General features: G+C 37.8%; 2 protein-coding genes across 2 annotated transcripts in view; one reads left to right on the top strand and one right to left on the bottom strand.

The window, feature by feature from the left end:
* LOC119570159 (transmembrane protein 179-like) overlaps positions 1-9,068 on the top strand; it is an 11,383-nt gene extending 2,315 nt beyond the window's left edge. The window contains exons 2-5 of the mRNA XM_037918015.1: positions 1,792-1,968; positions 2,420-2,548; positions 2,970-3,054; positions 4,553-9,068. Of these exons, the coding sequence (XP_037773943.1) occupies positions 1,792-1,968; positions 2,420-2,548; positions 2,970-3,054; positions 4,553-4,708 (547 nt within the window). The 3' untranslated portion in view covers positions 4,709-9,068. The remainder of the gene's footprint in view (positions 1-1,791; positions 1,969-2,419; positions 2,549-2,969; positions 3,055-4,552) is intronic.
* A 4,031-nt stretch (positions 9,069-13,099) lies between these two features.
* On the bottom strand, positions 13,100-19,969 carry LOC119570149 (cytochrome c oxidase subunit 6A, mitochondrial-like). The gene is made up of 3 exons (XM_037918008.1): positions 19,814-19,969; positions 14,265-14,404; positions 13,100-13,357 (listed from the first exon to the last, which is right to left on the bottom strand). The coding sequence occupies exons 1-3, from the start codon at positions 19,902-19,904 to the stop codon at positions 13,268-13,270; spliced, it is 321 nt and encodes a 106-aa protein (XP_037773936.1). The 5' UTR covers positions 19,905-19,969; the 3' UTR covers positions 13,100-13,267.
* Between the last annotated feature and the right edge of the window lie 31 nt (positions 19,970-20,000).

The following is a 20,000-nucleotide window of genomic DNA, read 5'->3' as shown; positions in this document are numbered from 1 at the left end:
CTCTCTCTCTTCTCTCTCTCTCTCTCTCTCCTTCTCTCTTCTCCTCCCCTCTCTCCTCTCTTTCTTTTCCCCCCTCCTCTCTTTTCCCCCCCCCTCTCTTTTTTCCTCCTCTCTTCTCTCCAATTCTCGGCCCTCTCTCTCTCTCTTTTTTCTCCTTTCCTCTCTCTTTTCTTCTTTCTTCTCTCTCTCCTCTCTTTTTCCTTCTCCTCCTCCCCCTCTCTCTCTCCTCTCTCCTCTCTCTCCCCTCTCTCTCCCCTCTTCTCTTTTTTCCCTCTCTCTCTCTCTCGCTCTCCCCTTCTTCTCTCTCTCTCTCCTTTCCTTTCTCTCTTTTCCCCTTCCTCTTTCTGTCTTCTCTCCTCCCCTTTTCTCTCTCTCTCTTCGCCTTCTCTCTCTTCTCTCTCTCTCTCTCTTCCTCTTTTCTTCTCTCTTCTCTCTCTTCCCCTCTCTCTCTCCCTCTCTCTCTCCTCTTCTTTCTTCTCTCTCTCTCTCTCCTCTCTCTCTCTCTCTCTCTCTCTCTTCCCCCTTCCTCTCTTTCTGTCTCTCTCTCTCTCTCTCTCCTTTTTCTGTCTATCTTCTCTCACTCTCTCTCTTTCTTCTCCTCTCTCTCTTTTCCTCTTCTCTCTTCTCTTTTCCCCCTTTTCCTCTCCCCTCTCCCCCTCTCTCCTCTTCTCCTCTGTCTCTCTCTCTCTGTCTCTCTCTCTCTTGTCTCATCTCTCTCTCTGTCCTCTCTCTCTCCTCTCTTCTCTCTCTCTCCTCCTTTTTCTCTTCTCTTCCTCTCTCTCCCCCTCTGTCTCTCTCTTTCTCTCTCTGTCTTCTCTCTTCTCCCCTCTCTTTTTCTCTCTCTCTCTTCTCTTTTCTCTTCTTCCCTTTTCTCTCACCTTCCTCTCTCTCTCTCTCCTCTCTCTCTCTCTCCCTCTCTCTCTCTCTCTCTCTCTCTCTCTTCTCTTTCCCTCTCTCTCTCTCCTCTCTTTTCTCTCTCTTTCCCTCCCCCCCTCTCTCCTCTCTTCCCTTTTCCCTCTTCTCTCCTCTCCTCTCTTCCGTCCTCCTCCTCTCCCCTCTCTCTCACCCTCTCTCTCCCTCATCCTCTCTCCTTTTCCCTTTCCTCCCTCCTCTCCTTCTCTCTCTCTTCCCCCTCTCCTCTCCCCCTCTCCTCTCCTTCCCCCCCTCTCTCCCCTTTTTTTCCCTCTCCTCCTTCTTTTCTTCCTCTCCTTCTTTTCTCTCTTCTCCTCTTTTCCCCTCCTCTCTCCTTGTGTCTGTGTCTCTCCCTCTCTGTCCTTCTGTGTGTCCTCTTTTTCCTGTCTGCCTATCCCCTCTCCTTTCCCGCGGTCTCTTCCTCTTTCTTTCTCTGTCTGTCTCTGTCTCTCTCTCTTTCTCTGTGTGTCTCTATCTCTCTCTCTTTCTCTGTCTGTCTCTGTCTCTGTCTCTCTCTCTCTCTCTCTTTCTGTCTCTGTCTCTGTCCGTCTCTTTGTCTCTCTCTCCTTCTCTTTGTCTCTCTCTCTCTCCTTCTCTTTGTCTCTCTCTCTCTCTCTCTCTCTCTCTCTCCCTCTTCCTTCCCTCTCCTTCCCTCTCCTTCCCTCTCCCTCCCTCCCTCCCTCCCTCTCCCTCCCCCCCTCCCACATAGAAATATATAGAGACTCATTTTTTTTTTTTTTTATAATAATAATAATAAATAAACAAATATCATTTTTCTTTTCGTATTTTTTCATTCTCCAACCCCTGTGTTTCACTGAATAGCTTGCTGATATCCCACTCCATAAATAGTATGATACCAATCTTTCTCATTCCTTCCAGAGGCCATTGCTTGTTGTTCAGCAGAGGGAATTGGAGTGAGACAGACGGGCAGCTGGAAGTCAGCTGGGGCTCACAAGCCTTCTGCGACTATAATATCAGCTGGGCCAGTATTTCTCTCTTCATTGCCCTCGTTCAGAGTTACAAATGCATTGTCCAGCTGTGCACAGGAGGAGAGAGGTAAGTGGTTTGTTTTATGGATGATATGGGACATTTTCATGGTTTTGTAACATGAGTTTGAGGAGGTCCTCAAGTTGAACAAGAACATTACTGGAAGCTCTTTTAAAAGTTTCATAAGCTGTAGGATGATGTGCATTATTCTGTGGAAGGGAAAGGAAGGGAAAGTTTAATTTTATAAAAGTGCTCAGATTTGTGATTGAACAATTGTTTTCTTGTTTGTTTGTTTGTTTTTTTTATTGTGCATAGGGAGAAGAATGGCTAAACAAATTAATGGTATATGATTATGGTGAATGACTATTAACTTAAATTTTAACTTGTTAACTTGTCCGTGCATCTCTCTCTATGAAAAATCAATACAACTGTACCAAACTGTGGACTGTTGTTGAAATAAAAAAATAAGCTACAAGGCAGATGAACAGCAAAACATTAAGATATCATCTATATTTTTCAGCACATTCCTGAGTGCATTTGTGGATGTTGTCATGAGCATTGTGATGTCCTTTGCCGCCCTCGCAGGAGCTCTTATCATCACCATTGGCTACCAGATATGGTGCAACACAATCATGCTGCGTTTCGAGGCGTGAGTATTGATGCTGCTTCCTTTTCCCAGCAGTGTTGATGCATAGTGATGGATAGGCATGAGATCCTACTCTGGAGATTGAGTGATATTTATTGTTTGAACTGATGCCAATTGAATATTTGCTAATTTCTGTGATATATTTATAGTTTTATATCTTACAAGTCAAACAGCTCGCTTTAGTCTGCATTCACACCATTAGTTGCAATTTACCATTTAAATTTTTTTTTTAATTATTATCATGTATTTTTATGGAATAAAAAATCCCTCTGCATGAAAAATTAGATTTGAAAACTGTGTGGAAGAAGAATTACATTTCTTGATTTTTGTATTTATCTAATGAAGGCAGGAACTTGGAGATTAAATGGGATTGGAAACATGTATTTATTTGATCCTGATTTTGTGAACTTGTTCTGTTTTTCAGGTGCGAAGATGCCACACAAAATGACATTGATAGGAAAGACGAGATACACACTCGCATGTTCTACACACACTTTGGAACGGCTCAGGTAAAGATAGAATTTGCATTAATTATATCCGCTACCCATGGATAGTAGCAAGTTCCGTCTTAGTTTTTCTTTTACTGCCTCCTTTCATTTCAAGAGGAGCATAACATTAAGAAATTACAAAAAGAAAAAGTTTTATAGATAGATAGATAGATAGATAGATAGATAGATAGATAGATATAGATAGATAGATAGATAGATAGATAGATAGATATATAATATATATATATATATATATATATATATATATATATATATATATATATATATATATATATATATATATATATATATATATATATATAATCTTTTATGACCCAAGTTTAAACTCAAGAATTGCAGATGACATTTAAACCTTGACAGGGTATCATGCTTTCTATTTTGTGCTATAGAATCATTGTGTTTTATGGCTCTGATGTTGCTAGTTCTTAAGGTACAGTATTCCAAGCTTGGCATAAACCCCCTTTCTCAATGCTCCCCTTGAAAATCAATGATTAACTAGTCCAGAACGAAAGAGGAAGGGTAAGAAACATTGCAATTTTTTTGTTGTTGCATGAGGGTGTTTCACATTTCATATGTGGACCAAAATATGGGCATTAGAATTACTTGAGTGGTGACTTTCAAGTATGTGCCTTGTAGGCCCAGCCCATACAGCCACTCATGTGCAGTACCAACACTCCTTGCAATGCTATTAGCTCTTTGCACTACTTGTAATTGTAGGCAGGAATAGATTCCTGTGTTTGGATATAGTGTACCCCTTGTATTGCGCCCACTCCCTAGTGCTCAGTACACCCTGCCACTTGCACTCTCCCTGGCATGGCTTATGGATGGTACACTCCACCCTCATTTACCAGTGGCCTACTGCATCAGGCTCCCCTTCCTAAAGGCCCTCTGAGTCTTTAGGAATCTCCCACCCTGTCACCTGCCACTTAGTAATAGTGATCCCATGGCAAGATTCTCCTTGGCCCTCAACCAAAATTAAACTTGATAAAATCTCTGGTAACTCATGAAATAGGCATGAGATAAGCATGTAACTTCAACATTCACCATGAGACAATTTTTCTCTTTCTTTTTTTCCACAATCAATTGCATTACATAATTCCAGAATACAGTATTTTTCCTCTGATCTACAGGATATACATGTAAAGCATTTAACAGTAAAGATTGTTAGGAGAAATTGAAGGCTGCATGTTTCATGTGAAGGTGGCAGTCTTTGAGCACACAAGGTAGTTTATTATATATTAGATCCCAAAATGCAGTGTGCAAATACATCTGTATTAGGAGAAGAACATGGTGGTAAACATTGAGTACACTTCTATAAGACAGGGCTGAAAAATGTTCCTGTATTATGTTGTGCACACATGGATATTTGACAAAAAATATTTATAACCACAGTAGGCTTTATTCAATGATAGTATTATCTTGAATTTGTAAGTCTTTTTTGTATTAAAATAAGATATGAATTAAGAAAAATTGTTAATTAGATCCATCCTCTTTCCAGTTTGGAGCATGGACTCTGTGGGTCTGCTGGGTTGGATTGGCAATGTTCTCCTGGTTGAAGCTATGGAAGTACCACCAGCAAGAAAACATCCGCGTCTCCATGGCCAGGGAGCGAGCCAGACTTGTCAGAGACAGACATGTTAGACTCACAGAATAAAAGAGATCTTCTGTTGCACAAGAAAGTCATATTGAGAAATAAGGAACAGAAGGGACAGTGTATGTAGAGAGAAGCATTTTTTTTTCCTTATTTGTTCACAGTGATGGAGTGAACCTCTCAAAGTGTAGCTGTCAGTATGGTAAAGTATTAGGTGTTCTTTCAGGTAACTGACTGAACAGTTCAGTTAAAGAAGGGTAGGCAGTCGTTTCATGGATTTTCAGATTCCACGTCACAACAATGTATCATAGCTAGAAGTACCATTTGAAATAGTTACCAAAGGCTCAGATATCTGGATATATATATATATATATTTTAATTAACCAGGGTATTGGATGGAAAAGAACATATGTTATTTTTTACTTGTGATGAGTAAATGAGCAGTTTTAGTGCTTGTCCATTATTGCTAGTGATGTAATTTACCTATTTTGCCTTGTCCAGTTAAAACAAGTTTATGCTCTTGATATGTTTTCAGCTTTAAAAAAAAAGATAATAGAGCCATTATGTAACTATTATCAAATTTTATATTATATTGTATATTTACAGCATACCACTTCATATATTTCCAGCATAAAACCGGGTTACATACAACATTGCTTTGGTGAATTTTGTTTGACATATGATTTAAAGAATTAAGTTTTGTAACAAATCTTTATTAATTTTATGAATAATCGGTGAATGCATCAGTTGATAATGAAAAGTTTCTAATTATTTTCCTGACTATATAATGATTATGGCATTCATAGTGCTCCAGTTGTCATTGGACTAAGGACCATTCTTGTAGACTTGCTCATGGATTTTTAGCAGTATTAGAATACCACCTATGAAATGAGATACTGAAGATGTATAAAATGTCAACAGTTTGATTGCAGGTATCTTGCAAAGTGTCACAAGAAGAGGGGAAGCTGCCATTTGAACCATCCATACCCTCCATTTCAGTTTTCTTAAAAAAAGAACTCGAGAGTCAGAGCTACTTTGTGTCGTACCCATTGAGAAGATTAGCTTTTGAGGGCATGACCCTTTTGAAGAAGTTTGGTTTGTGATCGGAAATCCTTAGAGAAGTTAAAAAATACGCTAATTTTAATTTCTGGGTTATCAATATTTCTCTGGTTTTATCTACTAAAAGATGGTTTGGAGGTGTTTATGGGTGATCTTGTACTCTATAGGAATCTTCCAATCTTTTTTTTTTCTTTTTTTTTATCAGGTAAGAAAGATGGTGAAAGTTATGCATGGATTGCACATGGGTCCTCTTTTTGAAAGGTTTCTATTTTTGTCCATGGGAAATAGTGCCAAATTGTGCAAGTTTAACCTTTTTATGGCCTTGGTTTCTGTCATGTAAGTCATATTATTTTTAATATATTGTTGTTGTTTTTCTCTCTCAAATTGAATGTCCTCAACTTGTAGTCTAACAATAGTATCCAAAGGGTTAATTAGTTGGAAATTGAATGTTGTATTAACTTGTAAAGTCACTGCAGCATTGAACTGCAATTCCATGAGATGAAATGGAACCAAACTTTTCCTGATATAATTTTCCCAATTTTCATGCTTATTTGCCATAGATATACAAATACTTGCCAGGGTTATGGAATTATTTGACATTTATTAGTTTCATAACCTAAAAAATTATATAAATTGAAAATGCCTCCATGAGGCTGCAGGGATAAAGGAAGAAAATAAATTATCTACTTTCATTGAAAAAGAATACCCATATTGAAAGAAGTAGATTGCACTGCAGAATCAGTTCAGTTATTATGAGTTTATAGAAATAAATAAAGAGTTGTTTTATATAAGGTTTGTAAGAAGTGATGTCAAACTCAGTTTTTAGTTCTGTCAATTGTCAAAATCAATGTAGTTGTAGAAAGATTTTTCCCCCTTCAAATTATTCTTCTAATTCTACTTCTTCTACTTCTTCTTCTTCTTCTTCTTCTTCTAATTCTACTTCTACTACTGCATAGAGGCCTATCTTTGTGTACATCAAAAGGACTCGGCTCCATATATAGAAAAGGAGAATGAAGATGGTTATCGCAATATTTTTGTGTTCCCTCTTCACTGCCTGTATTTTATATGAGTAAAAGTAATCCTTGAAATAATATTGGCCTTCTGGTTCATGTGGTAACATTTTAATATGTTATAATAGTACTGTTAGCAACTGTTCACATTATCATATGACAAATTTTCTGTTCTCTCTTTTTTGTTTTTAAGGCATCACTGCCATTTCTTTCTTTCTTTCTTTCTATCAGAGCCTAAAACCTGTCGCCTCAGTTTTAAGGCAACTGGCAGTAGACTAAACTTGTTTGGTGACTAAACTAATATAAGCATGCAATAAACCCTGTAATAAAGTCTGTTAATGTCAGACTAATTGTAACAACAAAAATGTGATAGGCAAGTGTTTTGTAAACAGAAGTATTTATCCTCAGCTCTCCTTTTTGGGAGGTAGGGGAGTTTAAAGATTACTTAGAGGCGAGTGTAATAAGCTGCTTTAATCAGCTATGAATGGCCCATTTGTCCTCATTATTATTCTAAAGTTTCAAAGCCTTTTTTTCTCTCTTCTTTTTTTATCATAAATAAAGTTCAATTAGTGAAAGGCAAATGCTTTTTGTTATTATTGTTGTATATCTAAACAAAAACAGATATTTGGTTTCATATAGGTCAGGTTGTCTTCACTGTAAATAGAAAAAAACACATGAAAAGGAAAATGGTCAGGTAGTACTTTTTCTTCAGTCTAAGACTATTTCCTCAATAATATATTATCCATGAAAGAGATTTGGAGTATTATCATTTTAGAACTTCTTTGGAATATATAAGTGCTTACAATTATACAGGTTTAGCTTATTTAACAAATGCGGATGATTTATTATTACAAAGTAGAAAAGGATTTTTGTGTGTTTTTTGCTTTCCTGTTTTTTCTCTATCTTGGAATTAGAAATTAAAAAGTCACATCCTTTGAATACTCAAAAATAAAATTTGACAGAATGTACTAGCCCCCCCCACACACACACACACACACACACTCACTCACTCACTCTCTTCTCTTATACTTATACTTATACTTTTTTGTTGTTAGAAATTCAATCAGATTTAGAAAGTGGAAACGCAAAATGTTCAAATGTTGGTAATGAAGTTATCTTTTTGTGATAAGCATTTTTTTTTTCCAGTCAGCCATCCATGTTCTGGTACATGCACCGTTGACTATAGATTTGTTCTGTCAGTTTGGTTTACACAGACTTGACTTCACAAGTGCTTAGTCTAACCTACCTAACCTCAGCATTCCTTAATTTTTTCAGAAGGTTTTTAATTCCAATACCAATATTATCATTGATGATGTTACTATTCATTGTCTAAGCATTTGTGGAGGCTTCCATGTGAAAACACAAGTCATAAATTAAAATCATAGGAGACAGGGCATGTATAATGCCCTCCTGGCATCAATAAATTAAACAATATTTCATAAGTGATTTCAACTTCAGGTTCAGTCCAGAATTAGAGATATTAATAAGTCTGAAACAAGGAAAGTTCATACATAAAAGATTTGAGAGGCCAACAGCTTTGTACTCATGTAATGCCATATTTAATTACAAAAAAATAGACAGTATTGAACAATTGCTGGTAATGGCAGATTTGTTCATAATTTTATCGAGCATTGATATTTAGCACCGAATATTTTGTATTAGGTATGTAGTTATTGCAAACAGTCAACATTTACATGATATACAGAAGTTAAACAAGCAGTTGGTTTCATATCCAATGTCAAATTCCAAGAAAAGACAGATTTTTTTTTGCATGTCACAAATGTAATTATACTCATTTTTTATTGAGGCAAAGAATGCACTTGACAGTATGGTGACAAGCTGACAGATTGGTGATGACAATGATTTGGTAGCTGATAGATCTGTGCACTCAACCAAATCATCGCCAACCTCTCAAATGCTCTTCTCCTCATTAAAAAATGGAGTGCAATATGAATTTAGTGCCTTTCTTGGGAAATAAATTTTGTATTAAATAAACTCAGAGTTAAGATCTTAAATTGCAACTTTATTTGCTAAAGGTATTGATAAATTTGGCAGGGATGCATGTGTGTATGAGATTGTATATATGTCTTTGTATAAATTGCAGTTACATATTGGGAATGCTTTATAATAGAGTATTGGTATCTTGGGCAGGGGTTAATTTTTAATGGCAATGCATTTGATATACTGGGTGGTATCTTATGGAACATAGATTATGGATATATTCACAGTAATCTCTATTTTATAAAAAATGGTTCATTATGCTCTCTGTAAGGAAGCAAGCAGCTAGTGTATTATGTACCCTTTTCCAGTAGTTAGTCTTGTCCCTTTGATGTCAGCAATAAATACAGAGTGTATATAATATTTTATTTTCCTTCCATATGTTCCCAGAGTATAAATGTGGAGTGATACTGTATTAACTCTAAAGAAGAAATATTAAGGGCATATAATTAAAATAAGAAAGTTTATTCACAGCCTAAATTCAGGTTCTTATCAGACTGTTAACATTACTGTTTGCAGGTGAAATGTTATGCACATACTTTTTAACTAAGAATATGCAAAAAGCTGATATAGTCAATGTACCAGAAGGGAGCCATTTAAGAACAAATAAAGTTATCAGGCTTTTTGCCTTCATATTTACACCAGAGTTAAGGACACAATATGCATACATTGCATCTCCCCAAAACAGTCTGTGAACCATTAATTTCTCTACCCCATCATGAAAAAATGAAATTTTCAAATGCCTGTTTATACTATGGTATAACCCCCCCCCCCCAATCCCTTGCTTCTTATTATCATAAGGGGAAGGTTAGGAGACTGAGACTGAGGCCCAATGTAGGGGATCAACCTTACCTTGGACCTCAGCCCTCATCTCAACCAAATTTGCAAGGTCTTTTCTTCCCCTTTCCTTTTCTTTCTCTTCTTCATTTCCTTCTGTCCACTTATCCTAATTGTTAACTCATTTTTTTCACGACAATACTTTACCATATGTGACCTTTGATGTCTAGCATATTTATTTATTATGACCTTTAACCACTGAAGGCCTAGTTCAACCCTTCCAATATGCAATATCTGTCAAATTCCATATTTTTTTTCCCCATTCTCTTTTTTTTTTTTTTTTTTCTTTGCTAGACACCCCCACCATTAAGCCATTTTCAAACCAACCAGCCTGATTAGCTGGTATGCCCATGAAGTGATGTCAGAGGCAGGAAAACTATTGACTAAGCAACTGATTTAGGTGTGGAATCGGTTGTTTAACCAGTTACCTTTCCCACCTCTGACATCATTTCTTGGCCACGCCAGCCGATAAGACCTGTTTGTCTGGACATGCTACTCAGGCTCATCCACAGAACAGAGCAGTGCTATAATTTGAGCCATCCATATGTATGTATTATTGCCACGTCAACATCTAAGGTCATTGGTGGCATATTCAAAATATAGCAAGAGTGTGGTCTTGAGGGTGAAGTCCCCATGTAAGGAAGTTTTATTGATTCATAAAGCTATGTTTATGGATTTCCAGAATGGTTAGTGAAAACAAATGTGCCATACATCAAAGGTAATAAGCATTATGATAAAGTATTGTGGGGGAAAGGGTAAAAATGACTTAATGATTAGGATACGTTGAAGGAGATAAGGAAGAGGAAAGGGGGAGAAGAAAAGCCCATACAAAATTAGTTGAGGTGTGGGCTGAGGTCTAAGGCTGGGTGATTCCCTACATTGGGCCTCAGTCTCTGCCTCCTAAGCCCATGCACACAACAGGAAGTAAGGGATTGGAGGGGTGGGATCCATATATTTATTTTTATTTATTGAAAATTTTCTGCCATGTCAACATCTGAGGTAATTAGCAGTGTACACAAACTATAGCAACAGGGTAAGGTATGGGGGTAATTTTTTTGGTTCAATAAGGCAATGTTTGTGGATTTCACGAATGGTCAAATCAAACAAATATACCAGACATCAAAGGTTACACAGCATTAAGTTAAAGTATTGTAGCAAAAACACTAAATATGGGTTAACAATTTGGTAAAGTCAACAGAAGAAAGGGATGAAGAGAAAGAAAAGGAAAGAGAGAGAAGAAAAGACTCTGCAGAATTAGTTGAGGCAAGGGCTGAGGCACAAGGCAGGGGTGATCCCTACAATGGGCTTCACTCTCCACCTCCTAAGCCCCCCATGGCAACAATGAGCAAGGGAGTGGGGGGATCCATATATTCCATTTTATTTTATGTATTGAAAAATTTCTGCCTTGTCAATATCTAAGGTATTCAAAATATAGAGATAGAGTGAGGCTTTGGGGACAAAGCCCCCATGTAAGGAAGTGCTATGTGACATCAAAGGTCATATGGCACTAAGGTAAAGTATAGTATTGAAAAGAGTTAGGAATTAATTAATGATCAGGGTAAAGTTACAGGTTGAACAGTACAAGTATGGTACTGAAAAGGGTAGAGAGGGGGAGCTGATGAGGTATAGTATAAGGTAAAGGTTGCTAGAAAGGGAAGGAGTTCAGGGAGTAGGGAGTATTATGATAGTCTCATATTGAAAAAAGCAAAAATGAGTCAATGATAAAGTGGAAATGGTTATACTACCAGTTACTGTCTAGTTAATTGGCTCAAGGTCCAGCTGTAGACACAAGCAAAAAGTCTGTAAACATGAAACACCAGCAGATACTGATCATGTGCATAGGGCTCTACCATCACATTTCTTAGTGATTATGTGTTTTTTAGAAAATGAAAATTGAGTCTAAAGTAAATCCAGACAATAGAAGACAATGTGTTTCATCTCCCTTAAAAATAAAAAAAATTGAAGATTTACCCGAGTGAATTGTGTTCTTATCTCAGGCACACATACGTTTAGTTTCCTGTGTACACCAACTTTTTTGTTTGTTTGTTTGTAAAAGACTAGTCAGTAAAAACTTTCTTCAGAAATTTCTACGCCAAGACTTTTTCAATTTCTTCTCATTTTCTAATTCATTATGCCGATGCACAATATTTCCAATATATATAATCTTTTAATCACTTTGATTCCTGCATTTATGGTGTTGCTGGTAAGATCTGGCAACTGGCTTCATATGTTTTTACTAGAAGAAACACCTATTGATAAAAGATTTTTATCCTTTATTATTACTATGGTTATTTCAGATACTTTTTTATATCTTATTTAAGCTGTCTGCAATTCACATTTGTCACTTTCATGTACATTTGGAGCTATTAGCATGTTCCATCCTACTGCTTTGCACTCCCTTTTGCAGTTCCTTTACTGTTCACAGAATTGTGTAATATTGAATTTGACAACTTCATAAATATGGATAATATGAATAATATGAGGTCTTTACTTTGTCCTATTCATAATTTTTTCCCTTGGACAGAAAATTGTTAAATTTTCATGTATCTGCAGATGCTCATCCTGTTGTCCACACAGCCAAGTCAGGAAGTCAATAGCCACAATTGGCAGTGGCCAGTAGGTGGCCATGTGTAGTATTGTAGTTTTTGTCATGGAAGACCAGTGGTGGAAAATGATGATGTTAAAAAGCCATCAATGTTTTAGAAGAGCACATGGAGAAAGCAAGCATTAGAGCGCATACTATCTTATGGTGGAGGGCTTGGCCAAGACCATGGCTGCAACAATCAGTAAGACTGCCAGCCGACCCAAACTTTATCCAAGGAGTAAATTCCTTATACTCCGAGCCATGTCTGAACACAGGCCAAGCAAGCGGAAGGTGTACACATCATCTATGAGCTATCTTTGAACTCCTAAATATTGAGTCATATCCTTACTGACCAACAGGGTTACATGACAAGCACCCTATGCTATTCACCACAAGTTGAACTGCACGGGATAGCATTGCCTTTTAGTTATGTCTGAATAACAAAAGACTTTACAAATCTTTAGTTCCTGTATAGTGTTTATGAAAATCTGCCTTGGATTGTATACACATTTTCTACAGATTTTAAGGCCACTCAAAAAAAATTTATCCATCCTACAAAAACCACGTCTATTTATCTATAAATTTTAAGAATAAAAGCTTAACTAAACTATCACATTTTTTATACAAGACTAATCTATTTTCAGTTTAAGAATCAATCAATCAATCAATCAATCTCTCTCTCTCTCTTCTCTCTCTCTCTCTCTTTTCTCTTGTTTTCTCTCGTCCCTCTCTCTCTCATCTCTCTCTCTCTCTCTCAGAAAGCACTCCCCCCCCCCACAAAACAAACAATATACAAATGATGCTTGTTTAACTTTTATTCTTTTGTATAATTGATGTTTGTTTTACTTGTATTCTTGTGTATTACTGATGCTTGTATAACTTGTATTCTAGTTAACTACAGATAAAAGGCCACCTGGCTTTGTCTGCAATGGAGTTCTATCACCAAGGAAAACAAGAAACAAGAACATACATTTACACTTTTATTTTCCAATTATGTATCATAAGAACTCCCCATACTTGGACTCTCAAACACTGTATGTACATAATAATAAGTCAGATGAAAAATAAAATTACTTGTCTCAATTTACATTTAACTTACACTCTTATCTAAAATCAAAGCGTCTTCAGAGGGTCTTAGTGCTCTTCACCTTCATATCCGTCGGGAAGAGCATTAGCATGGGAATTATGGAAGAGGGACTTCTGTCCTTCTCCCCATGGGAATCGCTAAAATGTAAAGAAAATATATATATGAGTAAATATACACAAGTAAATATAATGAATCTTTCTAGGGCTATTTCAGGAAAATATAAAAATTTATTTGATGATATATTAAATCTGAAACACATTCAAAATTAGGAAATAGGAGTACATGCTACCTAGTAGCTGCAGTTTATGTAACTTCTCCCACCCCTCAAATGAACAAAAATGACTTAATGTCAAAAAGGTGTACCAAGGCCCACCATACATATACTAACAATTCAATAATAATCAAAGGCACAGAACACTCAGCATGAAGGGCCTCTTTAACCAACAGTGACATATCATTGATAACTACACAGATGCCATGGCCACAAACTCTGAATTTGAAGTCGGCCATTGCCTACCACAACCATTACCGAGGAACCAGTCAAGTTCTGTTTAATCCCAAAAAATCAATCATACAACTAGTGACGTGCACACAATATGATGTACAGTAGAGAGCATAACCAACCACGTTTCACTTGTCTCTGTCTACACTTCATGATATATCCCCTATCTTGCTTTCCACAGTGTTTGAGTTAGCCTAGCTTTGTGATTCTCTTATGGCACTAATAATACCCTTTAAGCATAATGTAAGCAATGCTGCCAGTGGCCTAGGTTAGTCAAAGAAATTATAATTCAATAATTAATTTACAACTTAGTTTTTTTTTTTTTTTTTTTATTCTTTCTTGGGTTGGGCTGAAATATGGGGGAGGGTTAAAATTAATACTTTACCTTTTCATCAACTGGCTTGGTACTGTCCATTGTACAATAATTTTTTGGAGGAACTAGAACCTCATTATATAGGAGATAACTGTATCCACAAGCTGACCTGCTTCAATATCACACTTACACTCAACTACTGAAAAGTTGTATAGGATAAATATCCTACCTTGGTTCGGAGTCGCAGGTGTTCATAAGCAATGAAATCTGGCCGGCCGTGTTCGCCTGACATGAAGGCATTCACCATGCAAAGTGCCACAGCAGGAATGGCAACCAAATAGGACAGCATCTTCCACTGCTTCATGCCACCTGTTACCAGAAAAAAGGAATCTCAGTATTAGATGCTTAGGGTACTATTCAGGAGGATCAGTGGGGTGGGGCAGGAGGGGGGATTTCCCACTAAGTTTTCTAAGGGCACTTTCAAATGAGCTGAACATTCTGGGTAATATATTTTTCAAATTTGTCCAAAATGTTTTGGAGTATTATTGTGCAATTATATCAATAAATAAATCACACCTACAGCTTGGCATTCTTTGACCTTCCTTTCAAACTACATTATGATATAGCTGGTAGTATCTTCATAAAAAAAAAAAAAATAATAATAATAAAAAAAAAAAAATAATAATAATAATAATAATAGTAATAAATATATAAATAAATTAAAATGACAACACCCTTCAGTAAGTTAATGGCATTATTTACTGAAAAATAAAATGATGGCATTATGAAAGGAAATTAACCGTGTGGCAAACTGAACAAAAGCCCTAGCTAATCCTAGGGCTCTATCCAACAACTCCTCATTGCCATACTTCTCTAGGTGAATTCCCTGGAGCCTAATGCAGGAACTATATAAAATACAAACTTTTCACAGCACAGCACTGCCTGAATTTGAGGCTTTCTGCAAGTATCGCATGCAAACAGAAGGCCTCCCTGATGAAGTTAGTTGCAACTATTTCTGTCTGCGGAATTCCTATCTTGATTTTGTGCTAGGGAGATTCTATACAACTAGAAGTTTTTTTGTTTGTTTTTTTACTGATAAATTAGATAGCATAAAATAATATAAACACACAAGTTAATATTATAGAATATGTTTATACACAATGTACTTAACCCATAATTGACGGGTAGCACTCATAGAGGCCGGGGCCTCACTGCCGGGGGCTTATATCGTCGCCCTAGCATGCGCGACCACTCATGCCAAATACCAGCATCCCATGCCGTTTCTTCGTAATACTACGAAGATATGTTGTATTTTCAATTTTCATAATTTTTTACAGCCTCTACTTGCCAAACTTCCTGATAAATCGAGACTGAAGGGTATTTTTGTTGTTATATAGACTCCATAGTTGATCATTATTCGGTCTATAGTCTGAATAAAATAAGCAGTGTGCGGCATCATGGAGTTGAAATTGTCGGTTTGTTGCATTTTTTTTGTTTGTTGCATGGTAAAAATGAGAAAGTGTTAAAACCGACTTAATCACACTTTCACTGGCAAAAAAATAATCTTTTGCCATGATTGTAACAAAAAAAAAAGCATGGCATGTCCATGCATACTCTATGGCATGTGCGTACATGCCCCCGGCAGATGGTCCCGCCATGCCATGGCATGTGCGTACGTGCCCCCGGCAGATGGTCCCGCCATGCCATGGCATGTGCGTACATACCACCCGTCGGCAATGGGTTAATTATGTTTTCCATTAAATAACAAAATATGTGTCAGAATCCTCGTGTGATTCCCAGGACCCCACTCAAGACACCATGTTTGTTTCCAAGGACATTTTACTCTAATTAGGTCAGTTCATATGCAAATACAAAAAATGACTTAAAAAGGGCTAATGCGACTGGGCCTTTAGACAGACAAGTACCACAACTTGTAGAGGCATATGAATGGAAATTCTACTCGCTTTTGATTTTATCATTCTTCTTTAATCCAAGGTTTAGCAAAAGTTAGAAAATCTTTATAAATATGTATATCTGTGTAGCAAAAAAATGGTCAGTAATAGCATGAAGAGTAAAAACAATACACTTACATAAACAAAAGTAAAACAGAGTGATCACCTCTGGTAACAGAAACAACAAAGATTGAAAAAAAAAAAATTTTCCTAACTCCACAAACATCATCAATATTTTGTGCATTCATATGTACGTATGGATACATTAGTACGTTGTCTATATAAATATTTGTCAATGTTACAAAATTCATATTTCAAACCTTTGTACATTAATAATCATTATTGGATATATTTCATCCATATAATCTTGAGTTCCCTATTGCAATGTTAAATATTTTATGTATCTACATGGCATGATTTTTTCCTAACACATCATATTTGTCAGGGGGATGACCATACAGCCCAATGGTCAATTTGACACTTCTGTGAAGCATGGTCACGGTGAAGGACAAAGAAAAATGTGCTAAGAAACTGTGTACAGACTGTGACACGAAGATGATAATATACTCAAAGCCGTAGGAATTCCAGCTTTCATTATCTTGTGCACCATGGTGTACTTAACAATATGCTACAGTGTAAAAAGTTGAACAAAAGCAGAAGATACTAAAGGAAAAGGTGCCACTATTTCTCTCCATGTGTCCACCCCTTCAACCTCTTATTCCCCCAAAGTCTTCAAGAGAATGAAGGAGGTAAAGAGGAAGTAAAACTCAGAAAAAGAGTGGAAGACATTTTTTTAATCATTTTTGTAGTATTTACTTGCTTATTCCAATGATACTAGAAACATGTTATAATCAATATCACTAAAGGGGAAGCCACATTCCAACTGAAGGCAAGTAATGTTTCTAAAATACAGCAGACCACCAACATACATAACTAGTAAAATAAATTTCTCAAATATAATACTAGAGTAAATTTTCACAATACTTTTGCATAACCAATTGCAATGATTTTGGTATTGATGGATTCCTTTCACCCTCTAGTACAAATGTGTAGAAACTATGGAGTGGAACCACCCATTCTGAATGCTGTTGCCCCTAACCCCCACCCAGGAAAAAGAATCTTCGGTAATTTTTTTCTCTCACACATCACATAACTTCGTTATTATCAACTTGCAAAGGTAATACTTACGAAGGTCTTACTTTTGTTCATTCTTTCCGTTGATTACATGCAAAATTTTCCTTGTAATAAAAAGCTGGGGGAAACAAACTAGGCATTTGTTGCCGAGAGCAATGCACCCTCCAGAGACTCCAGAGACTTTGGTTAATTTATCGAAAATGACAACCGGGTCTTCCCAGACAATATTTATATCATCAGATTTGTTTTCGTGAGATGACAACGAATCTGATGATATTTTCAGTAGCATTCTCCAGCCGACAATCTTGATGTGATTTGATAAGTCCCGATAGCAGGGGAGGGCATGAAGTAGATCAGGGAAATTGTGGGATAAAACAAGCTGAAATAAGAAGAAAAGGAAGAGAAATGTGTAAAACAAGCACAAAAAACGCTTAAAATCGGACAATGAAACTCTACGGACGTCGCCGCCATCTTTCAAACTCTACGCACCGACGCGCCAACTTTCGAAAAACTCTACGGGAACCAAACCCATCGTTCGGTAAAAATCTACAGGATTTCACATAATCCAGATCCCCCGTGGTAATCGTACAATGCGTCCTAACCAATAAACCAACCTAACCTTAATCCTGTGGGATTTATACACTACGATCTATATATTCCCTAGCCAGGGGGCTCTGCCCCCTGGACCCCCTGTGTTAATATATGCGCCTAGCAAGGGGGCCACGCCCCCTGGACCCCCGTGGTATTATGTTCATTACATACATGAATTCAAGAAAACGGACGCTGATAATGACAAAATATTCGTAACAATACAAGGACTACTTGGTGATGAGTTCCGCGTCACATTTGTTTTGATTCTCGCAAAGTAAACATGGAAGGGACTTAGAAAATGAATGGGCGATCTTCACTCTTATTTTCGATTTGCACACCCTTTGCCATAGATGAAAAGGGTCTTAGTTTTTGTCAAGGTAACCACTCCATACACTTATTTTACTGTACTCTTGGTTGACATGCACGATAAATTTTCCGAGACTTTTTATATCTTTCCTCTAGCCAACAATCTTAAGGGATGTGTGGGGAACTGGGGGTTGAAGGGGGGTGATAATGGATGGCACTGAATGTCAATAGGAACAATAGCTCCTGAGTAAATAAGCACAAAAAACAATTAAAATTGGCTAATGAAACTCTATGGATGTCCCAGCCATCTTTGAAAGATTAGGGCTGACAGACGGCCGGGCCATAAGTGAAAGGCCCGGGCGAAGCCAGAACTTCGCAAATCTCAAGCAAGGCTGACAGGCCAACTTTCAGAACACTATGGAATTTATACACTACAACCTATATATTCCCTAGCCATGGGGTACCCGGGGTAATATATATGCCTAGCCAGGGGTGCCCGGGGTAATATATATGCCTAGCCAGGGGGCTACACCACCTGGATCCCCAGGGTAAAACCACAAACCTTTATATAGCAAAACACCAAAAGTTTCTATGCTTCCATCTATGGTCACAATTGCTTGTTTGTTTGTTTTTTTGGCATTTGGATTCAAATATCAGGCTGAGATAATGTCTATTAGTCCTGTAGATCCACAATATGGCTTTAAAAATGACCTGTAATCAACACAGCACTTGAAATAAAACATTTCTCACGGGCATTTCTCAATGTAATGGTGTTGCATGGCCTGGCAAATATCCCGGTGGCAAAACGCACATAGTGTATGAGGTTATTGTACAAAATGGCGTAAATAATTACCAAAACATGTAAAAATATAATAAAAGCAAAAGAATCCATTAAATATATTAATTTGGAAAAACGGGCACTGGTAATTACAAAATAATACTTCTCAGAAGCACATAGCAATACAAGGACTATTTGGTAGATCGCAGTAATGAGTTATGCGTCACGTCTGTTTTGGTCTTTGCAAGGAAAACACGGACGGGGACTTCTGCAGGGCCTATTTTCATCTTTTCCCGGTAAATGTAAGGCCGTTGCAGAATTTACCCATATCGCTTCCTACTCTATTTTTTATGCTCTACAAGATGGCACTGTCCACTTTTCTCTTTCTCAGTGCGTCGCTCTCGGTAACTTTATCCCCCCCCCCCCCCTCAAGTACATGTAGCAGGAGAGAGCCTCGGACAGACTCGGCTTCACTCGGCTTCAGGCGCTCCCGCACGTCAGTCGTCCCCCCCCCCCCCCCCCGCCGGAACATGCAAGGATTCCGTCTTCCATGGGGGGGGGGGGGGGAGTAGCAAGGGCCAGTACACACTACAGTGAATGATTCGGTCTCCCTTATTCCTATTTTACTGCTATTTCCCAGGTACCTTCCATGCACTACCGAGGTCGTCACTCGATGGGGTTTCCGCGGCATCAATGCGATATATTTGGAGAGTGAAGAGTAACCCGTCGATCTCCAAAATCGTCGCGGTTAGCTTAGCGAAGGTATTCTGGAAAACTGCCGATACCATCCCCCTTAATTCTGTTAGGACTTGACCACAGTTGGGCGCTACGAGAACGAATCCTTCGCAAAATAAAAATAAATAATAAATAAATAAATAAATAAAAAACATGTTGGTGAATGGGAATAATCGAGGACGTTCCGAAGAGGCAAGCTGCCGGTTTCTCGAATTCCTCCTCATTCCCTTTCTTCACCCGAACCTTCTCCCCCTAAAAAGACGCACCAGTATACCAACTTACCGTCATGGGCCGCGCCGCCTCCACCAGCAGAGGCATTGCGGAGAGAGGTGGAAAAGGAGCGGCGGGCGAGGGCGGCGAGAGAGGCGGCCATTTTCGTCGCGATCAGCTGGTGGAGTGAGGCCGGAGCCGGAGTCAAGCGAGATCTCCGACCCTCCTAAATATAGCGCTTTAAAAATTATATTGTGAG

The sequence above is a fragment of the Penaeus monodon genome, chromosome 4 (assembly GCF_015228065.2).
Source record: "Penaeus monodon isolate SGIC_2016 chromosome 4, NSTDA_Pmon_1, whole genome shotgun sequence".
Classification (NCBI taxonomy): domain Eukaryota; kingdom Metazoa; phylum Arthropoda; class Malacostraca; order Decapoda; family Penaeidae; genus Penaeus; species Penaeus monodon.
The sequence above is the reverse complement of the archived record's forward strand: the minus strand, read 5'-3'. Positions and strand labels throughout refer to the sequence as shown.